Source organism: Neofelis nebulosa, chromosome 2 (assembly GCF_028018385.1).
Source record: "Neofelis nebulosa isolate mNeoNeb1 chromosome 2, mNeoNeb1.pri, whole genome shotgun sequence".
NCBI classification, from domain to species: Eukaryota; Metazoa; Chordata; class Mammalia; order Carnivora; family Felidae; genus Neofelis; species Neofelis nebulosa.
The window spans coordinates 127,780,962-127,796,303 of NC_080783.1; the positions used below are offsets into that span (position 1 = coordinate 127,780,962).

At 54.6% G+C, this 15,342-nt stretch overlaps 1 protein-coding gene across 1 annotated transcript; it reads left to right on the forward strand.

Moving 5' to 3' along the window:
* Window positions 1-12,400: 12,400 nt before the first annotated feature.
* KCNA10 (potassium voltage-gated channel subfamily A member 10) lies at window positions 12,401-14,078 on the forward strand. The gene has a single exon (XM_058697662.1). The coding sequence runs from the start codon at window positions 12,473-12,475 to the stop codon at window positions 14,006-14,008; it is 1,536 nt and encodes a 511-aa protein (XP_058553645.1). The 5' UTR covers window positions 12,401-12,472; the 3' UTR covers window positions 14,009-14,078.
* The last annotated feature ends 1,264 nt before the right edge of the window (window positions 14,079-15,342 follow it).

Below are 15,342 nucleotides of genomic sequence, written 5' to 3' on the forward strand. Positions count from 1 at the left end.
CTGAGCAACCCTGAAGGGGAAGCTGAACCCTGAAGGAAGAGAAGGGCTGAGGGAGCAGGGAGGACATCGCTGACAGGGAACAGACAGGGCATCCTTTATTGATGGGCTCATTAGCTATTGATGAGAACGGCCTTTGTGTTGGCCCTGTTGCCTGGCCCAGGGAGCTGAGCTGTGGTGGGGCCAGGGCATTCAAGCCGGGCCACAAACACTTCCTGAGCCGGAACTCAGACCCTGACTCAAGGAACTGGTAGGTCACCAGGCTCTCTGGGGTATCTCTGGCTCCTCTCCAAGATGGAGACCCACAAAGCACTGGGCTGCTCTGTACGTAGGAAAACGAGCCAGCCCCTCCATGAGGAGCACAAAAGATCTGTTATCCCAAGACGTCCCCAAACACCCACAGTAGAGCCTCTTGTGGACTGAAGACACACTGTGCATCCATGGATCCCTGAAAGCCAAAGCCACAATTTCCATAGGCAATTTCACCATGGCAGACATTGATCTGTTTTGTACGAATACAGTTAAATCTTACAGCAGCACTGTGATGGATGTACTATTCTTCTCATCCCCATTTTATAGATGAGGAAATGGAGGCTCCGGGAGGTTAGGTCATTTGCCCAAGGTCACACAGCTAGTAGCTGAGCCTGGGTTTGGACCCAGGCAATCAGCTCCAGAGCCTGTGTGCAAAATCATTGTGTGGCGTTCCTCAGAGAGATTAAGGGATGTGCTCAGGGTGACCACCTAGTGAATGTAGAACTCAACACCAAGGCTTCTAACACCAACTCAGTCTCAGTCCACCTCTCTGCCTCTCTGTCTTGCTGTTACCCGAAGAAATCCCCAAAGGATGCAAGGGCAGGGAGCCGGGGAAACTCCCTCTTCCCTTCCATGGCCCTGCCAGGGTGAGGGATCCTCTCTCCTCCAGGCCAGAGCTCTCTCAGGGAGCCTGATGGGATTCTAGTTGGAGAAAGGACCCTTCCCCAGCTAGTAAGGTCAAGGTTCTTCTAGCCCCCAGATCCAATGGGACTGAAGCAAGCCCCCAGCTGTATGCCCTGGCCCTTCTCACAGGTACATGGTGGGGGGGGGAAATCTCACATAAGAACCTGTCCTAAGAACCTCAATGCCAGGAGTCACTAAGGACCCCAGCGAAACTGTGCCTGACTTGATCACCCATTTATGGGCAAAGTATCCTACAAGCTTAGGGTAACAATGGGAAGACACATGCCACCTGCAGCCACCCTCTGTGCCTACATGTTATCACTGGCTTTACGGAAATGCCCCAAGTCAGCAACTAACTCGGCCTCCAGGTCAGTATCTGATCTGTGCCCCATTGGCCATGAAGGTGGAGGGTCATCCCCTCTGGGTTCACTTTGCCCAGGTCGCCACTGGTGCCCTGCACCTTCACCCTGCCCACCGACCCTGACCAGATCCTCTCTCTCAAGCTTCCTCCAGAGAAAGAGCAACGGCGATCCTGTTTCACAGAAGGATAGGATTTCTGCATCCCGGGCATCAATCGGGCAGGCTCTTTCCTGCCAGTCCTCCTGTCTGCCTTGAGACCAGTAGATGCCCTCGGCCATGGAGAGCTGACCTAGCCGGAGTGCCCAAGGCTCACGCAGGCCAAACAAGACTTTCTCCGTTGCTCCTGCTGGTGAGTTCTTGGCCATATTTCTCCCTCTTACCCACACTTCAATCTCTGCAACTGATCTTAACCACCATATCAAAGGACCCCAGGCTTCCTTCTCCTAGAGTTCCAGAAGCATTCTGGGAAAATCCAATTGCATGCATGGCAGCCAGCATGAACTACCCAGATTGGCTTATTTCCCAGCATGCTCTCAGGGAGACACATTATTCTTCTGGTGTACATACCTAGCTCAATTCACTTGGACCTTCCAAGAATGCCAATTTCAGCCCCCCACCGAAGCTTAGGACTTCTCTTTGTACCAGAAGGCATAGCTGTCCCCGGATCTCCACCCATCATGCCCACTTCTGCTCCAGAAATTCTAGAGCCTCCTTGAGGCTTAAGGAGGCCCCAGAGCCTCACTGCTCAATGCTCCTCTTTAATCAGGAGAATAGACAATGGCCTCTGTGGTATTTTGTCAGGCACGCAGGCAGCTTCCATAGCTCACCCCATCCCATGGAGGCAGATGCCTACAATTCCACCATAAGTACTCCATTTCATTAGCTCATGCTTTTGTGTATCAATCAATGAATATTCAACAAATATTTACAGAGTTTCTTCTATGTGCAGGGCAACCTACTAGGTATTGGGGTGATACAAGGATATCAGTTCTTCCCCTAAATCTCTCAGTAGGCAGTTATTACCCCTGCTTTACAAACCTGGGAACTGAGGCACAGAGAGGTTGAAAACCTTACCCAAGGTGACACAGCTTACTATATCCTAGAACATAGCTATGGGAGGTGGTCCCAAGAAAATCACACAAGATTGGGGATGCTTGCAAAAAGGAGAGGCTGGCATTTGACATTTTGTTGTTCACTGCCCACACTGAGCCAGAAGACCTGTTAACCCCCACCACCACCCCGGGCCTCCTCGGCAGGGAGAGGAACTCAAGGGAGAAGGTGTGGTGGCTGACTGTCAGCTGGAATGGGGCTGTGCTGCTCCTACGTCCCTGTCCCCTGAAGGATACCACATGTATCACAGACCCCTGAACTGGCTGCAGAGACTAGATGAGGCTGGGGTCCCCCCACAGCATGGGAGAAAAAAAAAGGCACAGGCAGGATGCATGTCAGGTGGGGCGGGGGCGGGGAGTTTGAGGCAGATGTGAAGGAATCCACTGTAGGCCTGATACAGGGGTGACTGGATCCACCTGGCTGTGAGAAGGAGCACTCTAGTAAGCACGGGAGGCCGGGGGAGGGGGGGCAGACAGGAAGTGCGGGGGAAGCAGCCATCCAGGCAAGAGGTGAGGCCTGAACAGGCTGGCAGCAGGAGAGGAGGCAGCACGGGGGCAGGAAGGTGAGACCTCAGGGCTGCAGATCGCCAAGATGTGGAAACTCGTGGGATGGGAAGGCTGGGGAGAAGAAGGCCTTTGTCTGAACGGGGAGCCAGACTAGAGCACACACTGGGGAAGGAGAAGACAGTGTGAGCTCAGACAATCACAGGGACACCAAAGGAAGGCCCCACTGATGCTCTCTAAACCAGGCCAAGGCAAGGCGCTATTCCCAACGCAGCCAGGCCCAGGCTCCCAAACAGCACATAACCAACCTTTATGTGGCACTCACCGCGTGTCTGGTGCTGTTCTCAGGGTCGGACATACGTTCACTCCCGTAACCATCTTGACAGCCCTATGATGTAGCTATAGGTAGCTTCCCCATTTTGTAGATGAAGAAACTGAGTCCGTGCTTGTAAGCATGATGCTAAACCGCCTTCAGGGAGGTGACGTGAGGGTGCGGGGAGGGGATGAGGCAGGTTTAGGTGAATTCAGCAATGGCGAGTAGCGGCACTTTATTGAGAAAATCGAGGAAGATGAGGGAATGAATCCCTCGCCTTGAGTGACGCTGTCCAGTGGCATAGGGCAAGTTTTACGCCTAGAATCACACCAAGGAGGCTGGAGTCCCTGCAATGCCACTTGCTACCTTTACCTCTCTGGCCCTCAGTTTCCTCATCTGTAAAATGGAGACACTAATAGAGTCCCGCCCTTCTCCTGGGTCTGTTGTGAAGGTCAAATGGAAACATGAATGTGAAAATACTTTAGAAGCCGTGGCGCTGTACAAAGGGGAGGTGCCATGCAAGACTTGGGGCGTGGGGTGGTCCTAAAAACTCTCCCTCAGGTGGACAGCCCTGGCCCCGGCCTGGGAGTCTCCATCCTGCGTGTCTTCAGGAGCGTTCTGACATCGAGTATCTCTCCCCACGCTTCACATGCATTCATTCAACACAAGCCGCTGCCCTTGTGGTTGTCGCAGGAGGCAACGAGGTGGGTGGGCGGGGCAGAGGCTCTTACACCCACTTTAAAAATAATGGAAAACCACTGAGGAAGCTAAAGTGACTCTCCCAAAGGTGCACGGCTGATGAGAGGTAAGGCAGACTCGAACCAGCTCTACTCTGCCAAGCCTGCTCCTTTAGCTACCAAACTGGCCTCATGGAAATTGGCGGCCCAAGGGCAAGGCTGGCGATAGAGGGATACACAGAAACGTTCCCTATTTCACATTTTTTATCTAAAACCTTCCCTTCTTAGGTTCCTGGGAATGCCTAAAAGCAAAATCCACCTTTTTTTTTGGGGGGGGGGTGTTCCAGTTTACCAGCATGTTATTCTTTATCTGGCCTTCCCCACCCACCCGCCGCATTTGAGCTCTGCGGGGCCTCCCTCCAAGCCCCTACAACACGCGGTAGAGTGACGGGCTGGGACGGGCACCTATCTGAGGACAGGACATCACGGTGTGAGTGTGTGGAGAGTGTGTGGCCTCAGTCTCGACTCTCTGTAGTGTTACTTCCTGGCTACTCACCTCCCCAAGGACCTGTGGAGCCCCATGACTCTGGACAGAGCCAGCCCAAAGCCATGATGCGCCTGTCATTCCCCAAAGCCCAAAGGGTGCACTCCCTTTCGAGTGCACTCCGCCAGAAGCAGCATCACAGAGCACCCCCCTCCGGCAACACCATGCATAGGCAGAAGCTTCTGGAAGGCTCCCAGGCCCATAACTTCTGGGCCGTCTCTCCTGGTACCTGAAAACCGCACCTGTTAGCATCAGCAACAGATGCCTCCTTCTCTCCGGGGCAAACAGGAAGGCAATGTGGGGGCCCTGGTGGTACCCCAAATCAAGGGCTCAGGGAGTCTTGCCTCCCAGCTGACTTCCAGAGCAAAAGTATTTCCCCCCATGTTGGAGCAGGAGCTGATGATTAATAACGGTTCGATTGTAAGCCCTTATATTCCTGCTGGAATGAATTATCCTGTGATCATTCTTTTCAGCATTGCCGCTTCTGAGGTTTTAAATGAAAGAGCTGCTGCCCATATCATTCTGCCTCTTTAGGAAGACAGCCCTGTCTTTGAGCAGTCCCCGCAGGGAGAGAGACAGACTGCCCAGGCTGTGCCCACCCCGCTATAACAAGGAAGAGCTCCGTGTGACCGGCTTCCCGAGCCCCCTCCAGCCCTCCTTGTCTTCCTTCAGTTGCTCCAAGAAACAGAACATCTTCCTGTTGCAAGCGGCAGCCAGACTCGATGGGAGAGAGGGTGTCAGGGGGCTCCTGGAACAGAAACATCTGTGGATATAGGTGGTTTCTGGGGCTGCAAGTTCGTGCATAGGACTTGCTCATGTCTTTGTGTATTTGCGCATGAGTAGACATCCATTTATGTGTTTGGGTGTCTGGGCAATTTTATGCGTAGCAAGTATGTGTCCGTGGCTGGCTCTGCGTAGCTGTGCATGTGTGACCATGTGTATATCCGTGCATGCGTGCATGTGTGTGTGTGTGTGTGTGTGTGTGTGTGTGTGTGTCCCAGGCACAGTCCCTGGCGGCGTGAGCATAGGCCACGCATGGCAGTGTGTGTGCTATTGTGGGGCTATCGGACAGAGGGAAGCGTGTTGGTTTTGGAACTAGAAAACTTAAGTCTGAGTCACAACTTAGTGGCCAGAGGACCTTGGTGCAGTCATACACCTTTCTAGACCTCGGGCCCCCCATTTGCTAAGTGGAGATAATAATCCCTACCTGCGCTGTGAGGCTGAAATCCTGTGTGGATACACTTGGCTAGTAGGTGACTGGAGGGGACGGGAGGAAGCAGCTCCCCCACAGGCACAGGGGCTGAGAGTGTGGGCCACACAAGTCATGCCCAGCCTCTGCCTGCCCCCAGGCCTCCCCCTCCCTGACCAGCACGCCCGCCCTAGCAGGCTCGGCCTGAGCGTCTGGAAGGTCCCAGTGGCCTCACCAGTAGGGGTATGACATTGACGTTGCACCAGTGCCAGAAGAGGGAAAGGGAAAACGGCCATCCCACCCCCATCCCTGACCGGTGGCCCCGCTGCCACCAGCTACCAGCATTCACTGAGCACCCGTTACACGCTGCATGCTTTCAGTGTCGTGCCGCTTCCCCTCTACACATTTACGAGGCAGGTACCAGCAAGGCCACTTGTCCCGCTCACACAGACAGGAAGTGACCGACTCAGGATTGACAGCTGGCTCTCCCATCTGTCCCAGAGCCTGGGCTCTTCTTTAGGATGGAAAGCCTGCCTCAGGCTCACTGGGAGGCTGACTCCCTGCGGCCCCCACCCCCAGCCTGCTGACTGTCTTCGCTTTCCCGAGTTCACGTGTCCTAGCAGGACACCACTCCTGGCGTCAAGTTCTACCCCTCTGATGCCTCCGAGACTTCCATCTCTACTCTCTGCCTTCCACTCAGGAAGGCTGGGAGGCCCGGGTCCTGGCATGCCTCCCCACAAGGACAGGAGGACCGGGGTGGGCGGCGGAGCCAGCATCACCTGCCTAAGACTCCGTCTGACCATTTCCCCGGGGGGAGAAACCAAGGCTTTTAAAGGGCGGGCAACATAATCCTTACCACTGGTGAGGTGGAGACGACCACAACCAAACTTCGTGGGCCCCTGACTGAGGCTGGCCCAATGGTTCAGGGGGAGCGGGAGGCATGGGGGGCAGACCGCGGGTGGGGCGAGAGCCACCCTGGAGGGACAATCAGCGAGACCCAGGCTGTTCAGTGAAGTGGGGAAAGGAGGGGCCCTGTGGAGATTTACACGGAGGGACCAGGGACTTCTTCCAGCAGGACAATGACGCCCTCTTCTGACCAGCCGAGAGCAGCGCTCAGGCCGGCCTCCTCCATGTCCCCTCAGCAGCAGGCAGTGGGAGCCCCTGTGCCAGGCCCACCTGCCTGCCTCCTCATCCCCCCACCCCGTGCTGCCACCCCTGTGACATCTGAGCTCAACTACGCAGCTCCACGTTCCCTGTCCTCTGGGCCCGGTGTTGCAGTGCACACGCTCGTCTTCATGTGATGACTTCTTTCAGCCATGCTCTGACTCAGACAGGCCACCACCTCACCTGAGTGTGTAGGAGGTGCTGGGGTTGCTAAGCGACCAAGGGCGACGGATGGGGAAAGGCCATGGGAGGAGCTCAGGACAGGACTGCTCTCATCATTCTGTGACCTTGAGGAGCCCACAACCCGGCACCCCCACAGATGCCTTCGGAACATCTGGGAGAGGCGCAGGGCTCAGCCCCCACGAGGCCCTGCCTGCAGGAAGTGCCCAGTCTGGTCAGGAGAGAGCCCATCAGCGCCACAAAGCTTCATCTGCAGCCCGAGTACAAACAGGAGGTGCTCTGAGCGCAGGGAGGCAGCGGGGGTCACTGTGGTCTACACCAAGCAGCCAGGGAGGCTTTCCAGAAAAGACAGCGCAAAATGATAGTGGCTTCCACCTAGGAACGTGGTGGTATTCACAACACACGTTATCTCCTGCTCCCCCCGAGAACCAGGGAGCAGGGGGGATGATTAGATCCACGCCGAGAGGAAGAAAGTGGGATTCACAGAGGCAGCTGCTTGCCCAAGGCTGCGTACCTGGTGAGTGCAGAGCTGAGACTCACACGCAGGCCTGTCTGGCTCTGGAGGAAGGGAACCGAGCAAAGGTCAGAAGAAGGCACTCACTGGTCCCACCTGCCCCCATGTGCAAAGATACTGAGGGACCCAAAGATGATAAAGCTCGTGGATCAAATAATGCTGTGCCAAAACCTTGCCCAGGGACTTTGGAGGACAAGAGGACGGTCACCTGGCCCCCTTAGGGAAAGTTCCACCTTCAGGTGAAGGTAGAAGTGAGTCACGCAGGTGGCAGGACCAGAGCTGAGAGTGGCCTGCAGGGAGGAAGTACAATTTGTCCGGGGGAGTGGGGGGTGGGGGTGGCGCAGAGAGGGAAGGAGCTGCTCTAACCAGATGCACGGTCGGTCTCGGCACTGGGCCAGGCAAGCACAGAGATGGTGAGTGGAGGCAGACACCGTAGAAGACTCTTGAATACAACGATCACTTCAGCTGTGGGTGAGAGCTCAAGCCTGAGTTCTGGTCATTCTATCGAAGCCTTAGAATGCTGGACAGAAGAACAGATGTGAGGCTCAGGGACAGCCATCAAGAACCCCGCAGGACCCTGCCCAGCCCCCAAACCCCCCTGCCCTTCAGCTCCACCCTCACCCCACCCAGAAAGTCTGTCTCCCCCCCGCCCCGCCCCGCCTCCGCCGGGGTCCTGTGTGGGGCGGAGGAGGAGGGCCCGGGGGCAGAACGAGCTCCCATCTTGGCTTGCACGAAACGGTCATTGCACAGCCCAACTGAAAGCAGAGAAACCTCAGCAGAGAAGCGGCTGGCCCCCAGTGCGGCTTCTCTTCCGCCACCAAACGGGCAGAATGCCCAGCACGAAGCAGAGGGGAGTCGGCCTGCTGGGGCCAGGGGCTGCCTTGATGCTGTGCACACTTCTGAGAGAGGGTGGCCTCCCGACTGTCTGCCCTGCAGGGGTGCAGCCTGCCAGGTGGCCCCTGAGAGCCACACTCTGCCCTGCCTCTCGGGTGTATTCACTCTTTCCAAACGATTTGCACAGCCCTCCCAGCATGAGTAGGCGAGGTCTGGCACTGTGGTCAGCACTACGTAAGAGTAACCCGCTCCTTCCACATGACCCGTGCAGTTCTACAAAGCATCCCTACACCTCCTTTGATCCTTACAAAAACCTGGAACAATCGCTGGCATTTTTATTTCCTGAGGTTTGGGGTTTATGGTTTTTGGGTTTTTTTGTTTTTTTTTTTTTTTAGTTGCTTGCCTTTTTTTAAACATATGTATTGAGATGATGCATGCTAGATTAAAGTGTGCAACTTGATGGGTTTGGCCATATGTATACACCTGTGAAATCATCGCCACAGTCAAGATAAACACCACTATCACCTCTAAAAGAGTTTCCTTGGCCCCTTGGCAATCCCTCCTTTTCCCTCCCTGTCCCTAGGCCCTGGCAACTGCTAATCTGCTTTCTGACATTCTAGTTTAGTTAGCAGTTTCTAGAATTTTGTATAAATGGAGTTATTCTATATGTACCTGTTTGAAATCGGGCTTCCTTGACTCAGCATATTTTCCTATCACTGATGGAAAAATGGAGCCTTGATGAGGAAACATAAGTAGTCAGCAATCATAAAGTAGTGGAGGTACGGCAGGTGTCCTGGCTCTGAGCCTGATATGCTGTCTCCAACACTTGGTTCGCTCATCACTCACTCATTCATTCACCAGAGGTTAACTGGGCGCTGGGGTGGGCTAAGCCCGGGGCTAGGTGTTGGAACCATAATGGTGCACGAAGCAGACACAGTCCCTACCCTCATGGGATTGCACTTCATTCATTCGTTTGTTCATTCATTCATTCATTCATCGGCTTAACTGCACATCCACAGAAAACTCTGAACCTGGCACTGCCCCACCACTTCCCTCATCACCCTGATGCTCGTTAACCATCTTCCTATCGGCCACTTTGAGCTAGACAGTGGGGCGATGCAGACAGAGATCATCAGAGGGGAGTTCTGTCCTCCAGGATCATGTAGAGCAGAAGGAAAAACTCTTAGGTACTATCTTGCACTCGGAAAGCTCACGCGAGAGCTTCAGAGCTAAGGCTGACCCTGCAGAAAGTAGCACTCCCAGTACAAAGGTGAATGATCCAGGCAGGGAGGCCAGGAGCTCAGGGGGAGGCAGAGGGCTCTCCGAGCTGGCCTGGCCAGAGCAGGCCCCTCAGACAGGGTGGGACCTGAGCAGTCCCCAATGAGCAGGGAGGAGAAGGACAGGCAGAGGGAGGGGGGGGCAGGGTGTGCCAGGCAGGAGCAAAACAGGGACAAAGACAGAGGCAGGGCGGGGCAGAGAGGATCAGGAAGACAGTGAGCTAAGAATTCCTCCTGGGTCAGTGTGAGGCCACAGAAACAACTTCCCAGCCTGCAAGTGCGTTACATTGTGTCTCTGTGTGGAACAGGAGCAGAGGGGAAGGGAAATGGGGGGAGGGTAATTAGTTACAATTTTGTAAGAATTTACAATTTACAAAGTGCTCTTGCTGTTGTTCTCTTATTTAGCCCTCAGTAGAAGCTTTGAGGTGGGAGATACCCTTATTTTTCCCATTTTACAGATCAGAAAACTGAGGTGCATAAAGATCCAGCGATTTGCTCAAAAATAAACAACTTCTAAGTGATGGGGCAGAGAGTCAAGCCAGGACTCCTGTCCCCAGACCAGTTCTCTTTTCCCCGTGTCTATAATTGTCAACATTTACTCATCTAAATGGGGCCCATGGGCCACTGTATGACACGCTTCTGTAGACCACAGAATACATTGTTTGAACTTGACCTTGTCCTCCCACCTGCCACACCCCCGACCCTCTTCAGCTGCCTTCCCGTCTGCCATTATGAGCTGGGAATGAAGAGACCAGGAGGGAGAAAGCAAATGGCCTGGCTTCCAGGAGAGGAAGTTAATTATTTGGCCAAGGAAGCTCTCCCTAATCCCCACATGCCTTCTGCCTCTGGCCTCCAGAGAAGATTCCTAATAAGGACCCACCCTAGCCACTCAGAAATGGTTCCCAAGCCCTTGCCCCAGGGGCCTTGGATGGTACCCCTTCCTCTCAGCCTGGAGAAAGTGCTTATCTCCTTCACACCAAGAAGGAGATAAGCAGGATCCCCCCTCTCCAGGGCCAGGACCCCAAAGGAGAAAAGATACAGCTCTGATGTCACCAGATGGCACAGAGCTGGAGCCTGGGCCCCAGGTGTACCTAGCCGAGTGGCCCAGGACAAGCCCCCTAACTTATCACATGGGTCACAGTGAAGGAACGTTTCTCCAGGGCTTACTGTGCACAGAGCCAGGACGCTAGCTCACATCAACTGGGTCCCAGCTCAGAGCTCCTAACCACTGCTCCATTCTGCCTTGAATCACCCTACCGGTCACTGAGGGCCAACACCTGTCACCAAGGGCCAGCGTCTGACATGCTTGGTGGTGGGCACATCCTCTCCCACTCCACTGCCGATGAAGCAGCAGCTCAGTGAAGTCAGGCAGCCTGCAAACGCCACACACTCCTAAGAAGCAGGGCAGGGGCTCCACTAGGCCTGGCCATCCAGATCTGAGCTCTGCACCCAAACTGAGAAAAGAGTGCATGGGACTGACGGGGCTCAGAGCGCCCCCCACTTCCATGGCCCCGGCCCGCAGCTCCCCACAAGGCCTCAGCTTCCACACAGGGGTCCCCTGATCTAGCAGGAAAGGCCCTGGGCCAGGAGGCAGGCTCAGCTTGGGGATCTGTACCCCTAGTATGATATTGGGAAGGCCACTTGGTCCCTGTGACTCGGTTTTCCCGTCTGTAAAAGGGAAATAACATTTTCCAAACTCACACAATTATTGCCGTTTAGTGAGACAAGCAAATAAGGAATTATTTTTGAAAAGACTATAACACTGTATACTTCAAGGTATCCTTAGATATGAAACCAAGGTTCTGACCACCATGGATTTTACCTCTCTCCCACCTGCATCCCCCAGCCTTCTAGGCCTTAGTGTCCTTGAGTTGAAACCAAAGCCTGAGTGGACCCAAGGAAGAAAACTCAGTCTGTGTTTGTAGATACCCAAGCCCACTGGGCAAACTCTCCTTGACCCTGTCCCCAATGAGGTCACACACACACACACACACACACACACACACACACACCTACTTCCCACCTGCCTAAAATGATTTTTCCAAGTGAAATCATTCCCCATAAACATTTTAAACGTATGCCAAAAAAAAAAAAAAAATACCAATGGCTGTCAGCTTCTAAAGTTCCTATAGTGCGAAGAAGTTGGCAAAAATAATAGCTATAATTTAATGCTCTTTCCACCAGATAGAGCATTTTACATATGCCATCTCATTTAGTGTAGCCTCCAAACAGCCCTGGCAGTTACAGAGGAGGGGCTCGGGCCCAGATTACAGAGGAGGGGCTCGGGCCCAGACAGCTTGCACACACTGCTGCAGAGGGTCCGTCTGCTGCCCACCCGCCTCCGTCCTCTCGTTCTCCCTTCCCAGCAGAATCAGCTGGGCTCTTCTACCCCACTCGCCCCAGCGCTTGGCCCAGGAGGGAGCCGTAGAGCTAAGGGGGAACGTGCAAAGCATGAGAGAAAGAAGCTGGCTGAGGTGGCACGGAAAAGCGTTGGGGGAACTGGAGGACGTCATCCAAACGCAAAATGACCTACTCGGTTATTAAGAAGCATTGACTTCCTCTTTCATTATGGCCTCTGTCTGCCGTCCTGTACGGAGACCCTCCTTGGCTGGAGGAAGTGTTTCCCTCTCGGCCAGGCTCCTTTGCAATTGTGTCTAGTGGTTCGTGTGTGCAAGCTCGGGAGGTGTGAGTGGCTTCCGAGAGAAGAACGGTGCCCCAGCAGCCATGAGGTTCTTTCCCAGGCTAAAAATGTCATTACTAACCCATGGGTAGGCCATGATCCTGCTTCCTGCATAATGACCTTCTTCCTCTCCACAGCTCGCAGCACACAGGGAACGCTGAGGGTCTTCATGCTACTTTCCTGACTCCCCTAGGATGGATGTGTGTGGCTGGAAAGAAATGGAGGTTGCTCTGGTCAATTTTGATAACGCAGACGAAATCCAGGAAGAGCCAGGCTACGCCACAGACTTTGACCCAACCAGCCCAAAAGGCCGGCCTGGGAGCAGCCCCTTCTCCAACTGGAGGATCCTCATCGGTGACAGCACCAGCCATGAGACGGCCTTCTCCAAGCTCGCAGGCGGCTATGTCGATTCCCCAGGGCCTGAGCCAGTGGTCTTGAATGAAGGAAACCAACGGGTGATCATCAACATTGCCGGGCTGAGGTTCGAGACCCAGCTCAGAACCCTCAGTCAGTTCCCAGACACCCTCCTGGGAGACCGGGACAAAAGGATGCAGTTCTTTGACTCCATGAGAAATGAGTATTTCTTTGACAGGAACAGGCCCAGTTTTGATGGCATCCTGTATTATTACCAATCAGGTGGGAAAATCCGGCGCCCCGCCAACGTCCCCATCGACGTCTTTGCCGATGAGATCTCCTTCTATGAGCTGGGTAACGAGGCCATGGACCAGTTCCGGGAGGATGAAGGCTTCATCAAAGACCCTGAAACACTGCTCCCCACCGATGACTTCCACCGGCAGTTCTGGCTTCTCTTCGAGTACCCCGAGAGCTCCAGCGCTGCCCGGGGGGTGGCCGTGGTCTCTGTGCTGGTTGTGGTCATCTCCATCACCATCTTCTGCCTGGAAACGCTGCCGGAGTTCCGGGAGGAGAGGGAGCTGAAGGTGGTGAGAGACCCCAGCCTCAATGCGAGCAAGGCGATCCTCTCCCACACCATGTTCACTGACCCTTTCTTCATGGTAGAGTCCACCTGCATCGTGTGGTTCACCTTTGAACTGGTGCTCCGCTTCGTGGTCTGCCCCAGCAAGACCGACTTCTTCAGGAACATCATGAACATCATCGATATCATCTCCATCATCCCCTACTTTGCAACCCTCATCACGGAGCTGGTCCAGGAGACAGAGCCCAGCACCCAGCAGAACATGTCCCTGGCCATCCTGAGGATCATCCGGCTGGTGCGCGTCTTCCGCATCTTCAAGCTCTCCCGGCACTCCAAGGGGCTGCAGATCCTGGGCCAGACGCTGAAGGCTTCCATGCGGGAGCTGGGCTTGCTCATCTTTTTCCTCTTCATCGGGGTCATCCTCTTCTCCAGCGCGGTCTACTTTGCCGAGGTGGATGAGCCAGAGTCCCATTTCTCCAGCATTCCTGATGGCTTCTGGTGGGCAGTGGTCACCATGACAACTGTGGGCTATGGTGACATGTGCCCAACCACCCCCGGGGGAAAGATTGTGGGCACTCTGTGCGCCATCGCTGGGGTCCTCACCATTGCCCTCCCTGTGCCTGTCATTGTCTCCAACTTTAACTACTTCTACCATCGGGAAACTGAGAATGAGGAGAAGCAAAACATCCCCGGTGAAATCGACAAAATCCTCAACAGCGCGGGCTCAAGAATGGGCAGCACCGACTCTCTTAGTAAGACCAATGGTGGCTGCTCCACGGAGAGGTCCAGGAAGTGACTTGTCCAAGGCCCCTTGGCTCCCTGAGTCTCCCTGTGTCTCTTTGTCTCTCTCTCTCCGCACCCTCACAGTCTCTCTCTCTCCTCCCTGCCTCTTGCTCTCCGGTTTTCCAAAGACCAAAGTTCATCCTTTGGGAACAGCAGGCCATCTCTGACCACAAGCTGTTTGAATCAACCCATACTTCCACTATATTTTCTAAGCTGCTTCTTCTCAACCAACTGTCGGAAGATTTCATTCTCCTTTTCCGTGAGGGGCAGTTCTGGTCCCTGCTGCTCACCTGTGGTCCCCAAGACCAGCAGTATTGGCATCACCTGGGAGCAAGGAAATGCAGAATCGAAGCCCACCTCGGACCTACTGAGTCAGAATTCTCCTTGTAATAAGATCCCGAGTGATTCATTTCCACATTAAAGGTGAAGGAGCCCTGGCTTTGGTCTTCCCAAGAGGAGGCATATTAAAAGGCCGGGGACTGCCGGGAGCCGTGAGTATGCGCTCGGGTTGTTTAATAATAATATCTTACACTTGTATCACGTTGCCTAAATTTTCCAAAGCTCTTTCACCAACACTATCTCACTGCATCTCAAAATAACCGGGAGAGCAGATTGGATCATCATTCCCATGTTGCAGGTGAACAAACCCAGGGACAGCGACTTACCCAGAAACGGTGACACGGCCAGTGCTGGAACCCACACCTACCTTCTCGTCCAGTGCTCGTTCTGCTTGTGGAGGCAATGGAACCGGGGAGAGAGAAGGGAGAGGGATGTGAGGGCTCTGTCTTTGAGAGGACCCAGCAGACCTCAGGGCAGGAACACTCTTTCCCAGAGACTCCAGCATCTCCCTGCAGCCTGGGAAGGCGGCGTCTGCCTGAGCTCCTGCTCCCCAGTGCTTTCCCTGGGCGGGAAGCAAGCAGAAACACTCCCATCTCTGTGAATTTGCACACAGGCTGGCGATCCTGAGCATGGGAAAGGTGTGTACCAGGGCCTCAGAGTGCCGCTCCAGGAAAATGAACCTGTCCACCTGCCTCGGGGTTCAGCTGCCACTGAGTCATGAGGAACTGGCCAGAAGCCTGGAGGACAGCCGGGGTGGGAGCAGCAGGGCCCTAAGACGTGTGCCCAGATCCCAGGCCTCCCCAAGGAGGGCGGTGGTGGCGGCAGGCTCACCTGAGGAACTCTCGGGAGGGGATCCTTGCTCCGCCCACCAAGTTCCCAGGATGAGAGAGCGGAGCCGGTTTCCCCCAAAAGGCAGAGAAGGAAGTCTTTACCCTGCCTCCTCCAATTCATCCTCTCAGGTCAGGAGGCCTGGGCCTTCTTTGGGCCCAAAACCCGAGTCTGGCCAGA

Coding starts and splice junctions, on each gene's coding strand:
- KCNA10 (XM_058697662.1), top strand. CDS start 12,473: ATGGATGTGTGTGGCTGGAAAGAAATGGAGGTTGCTCTGGTCAATTTT.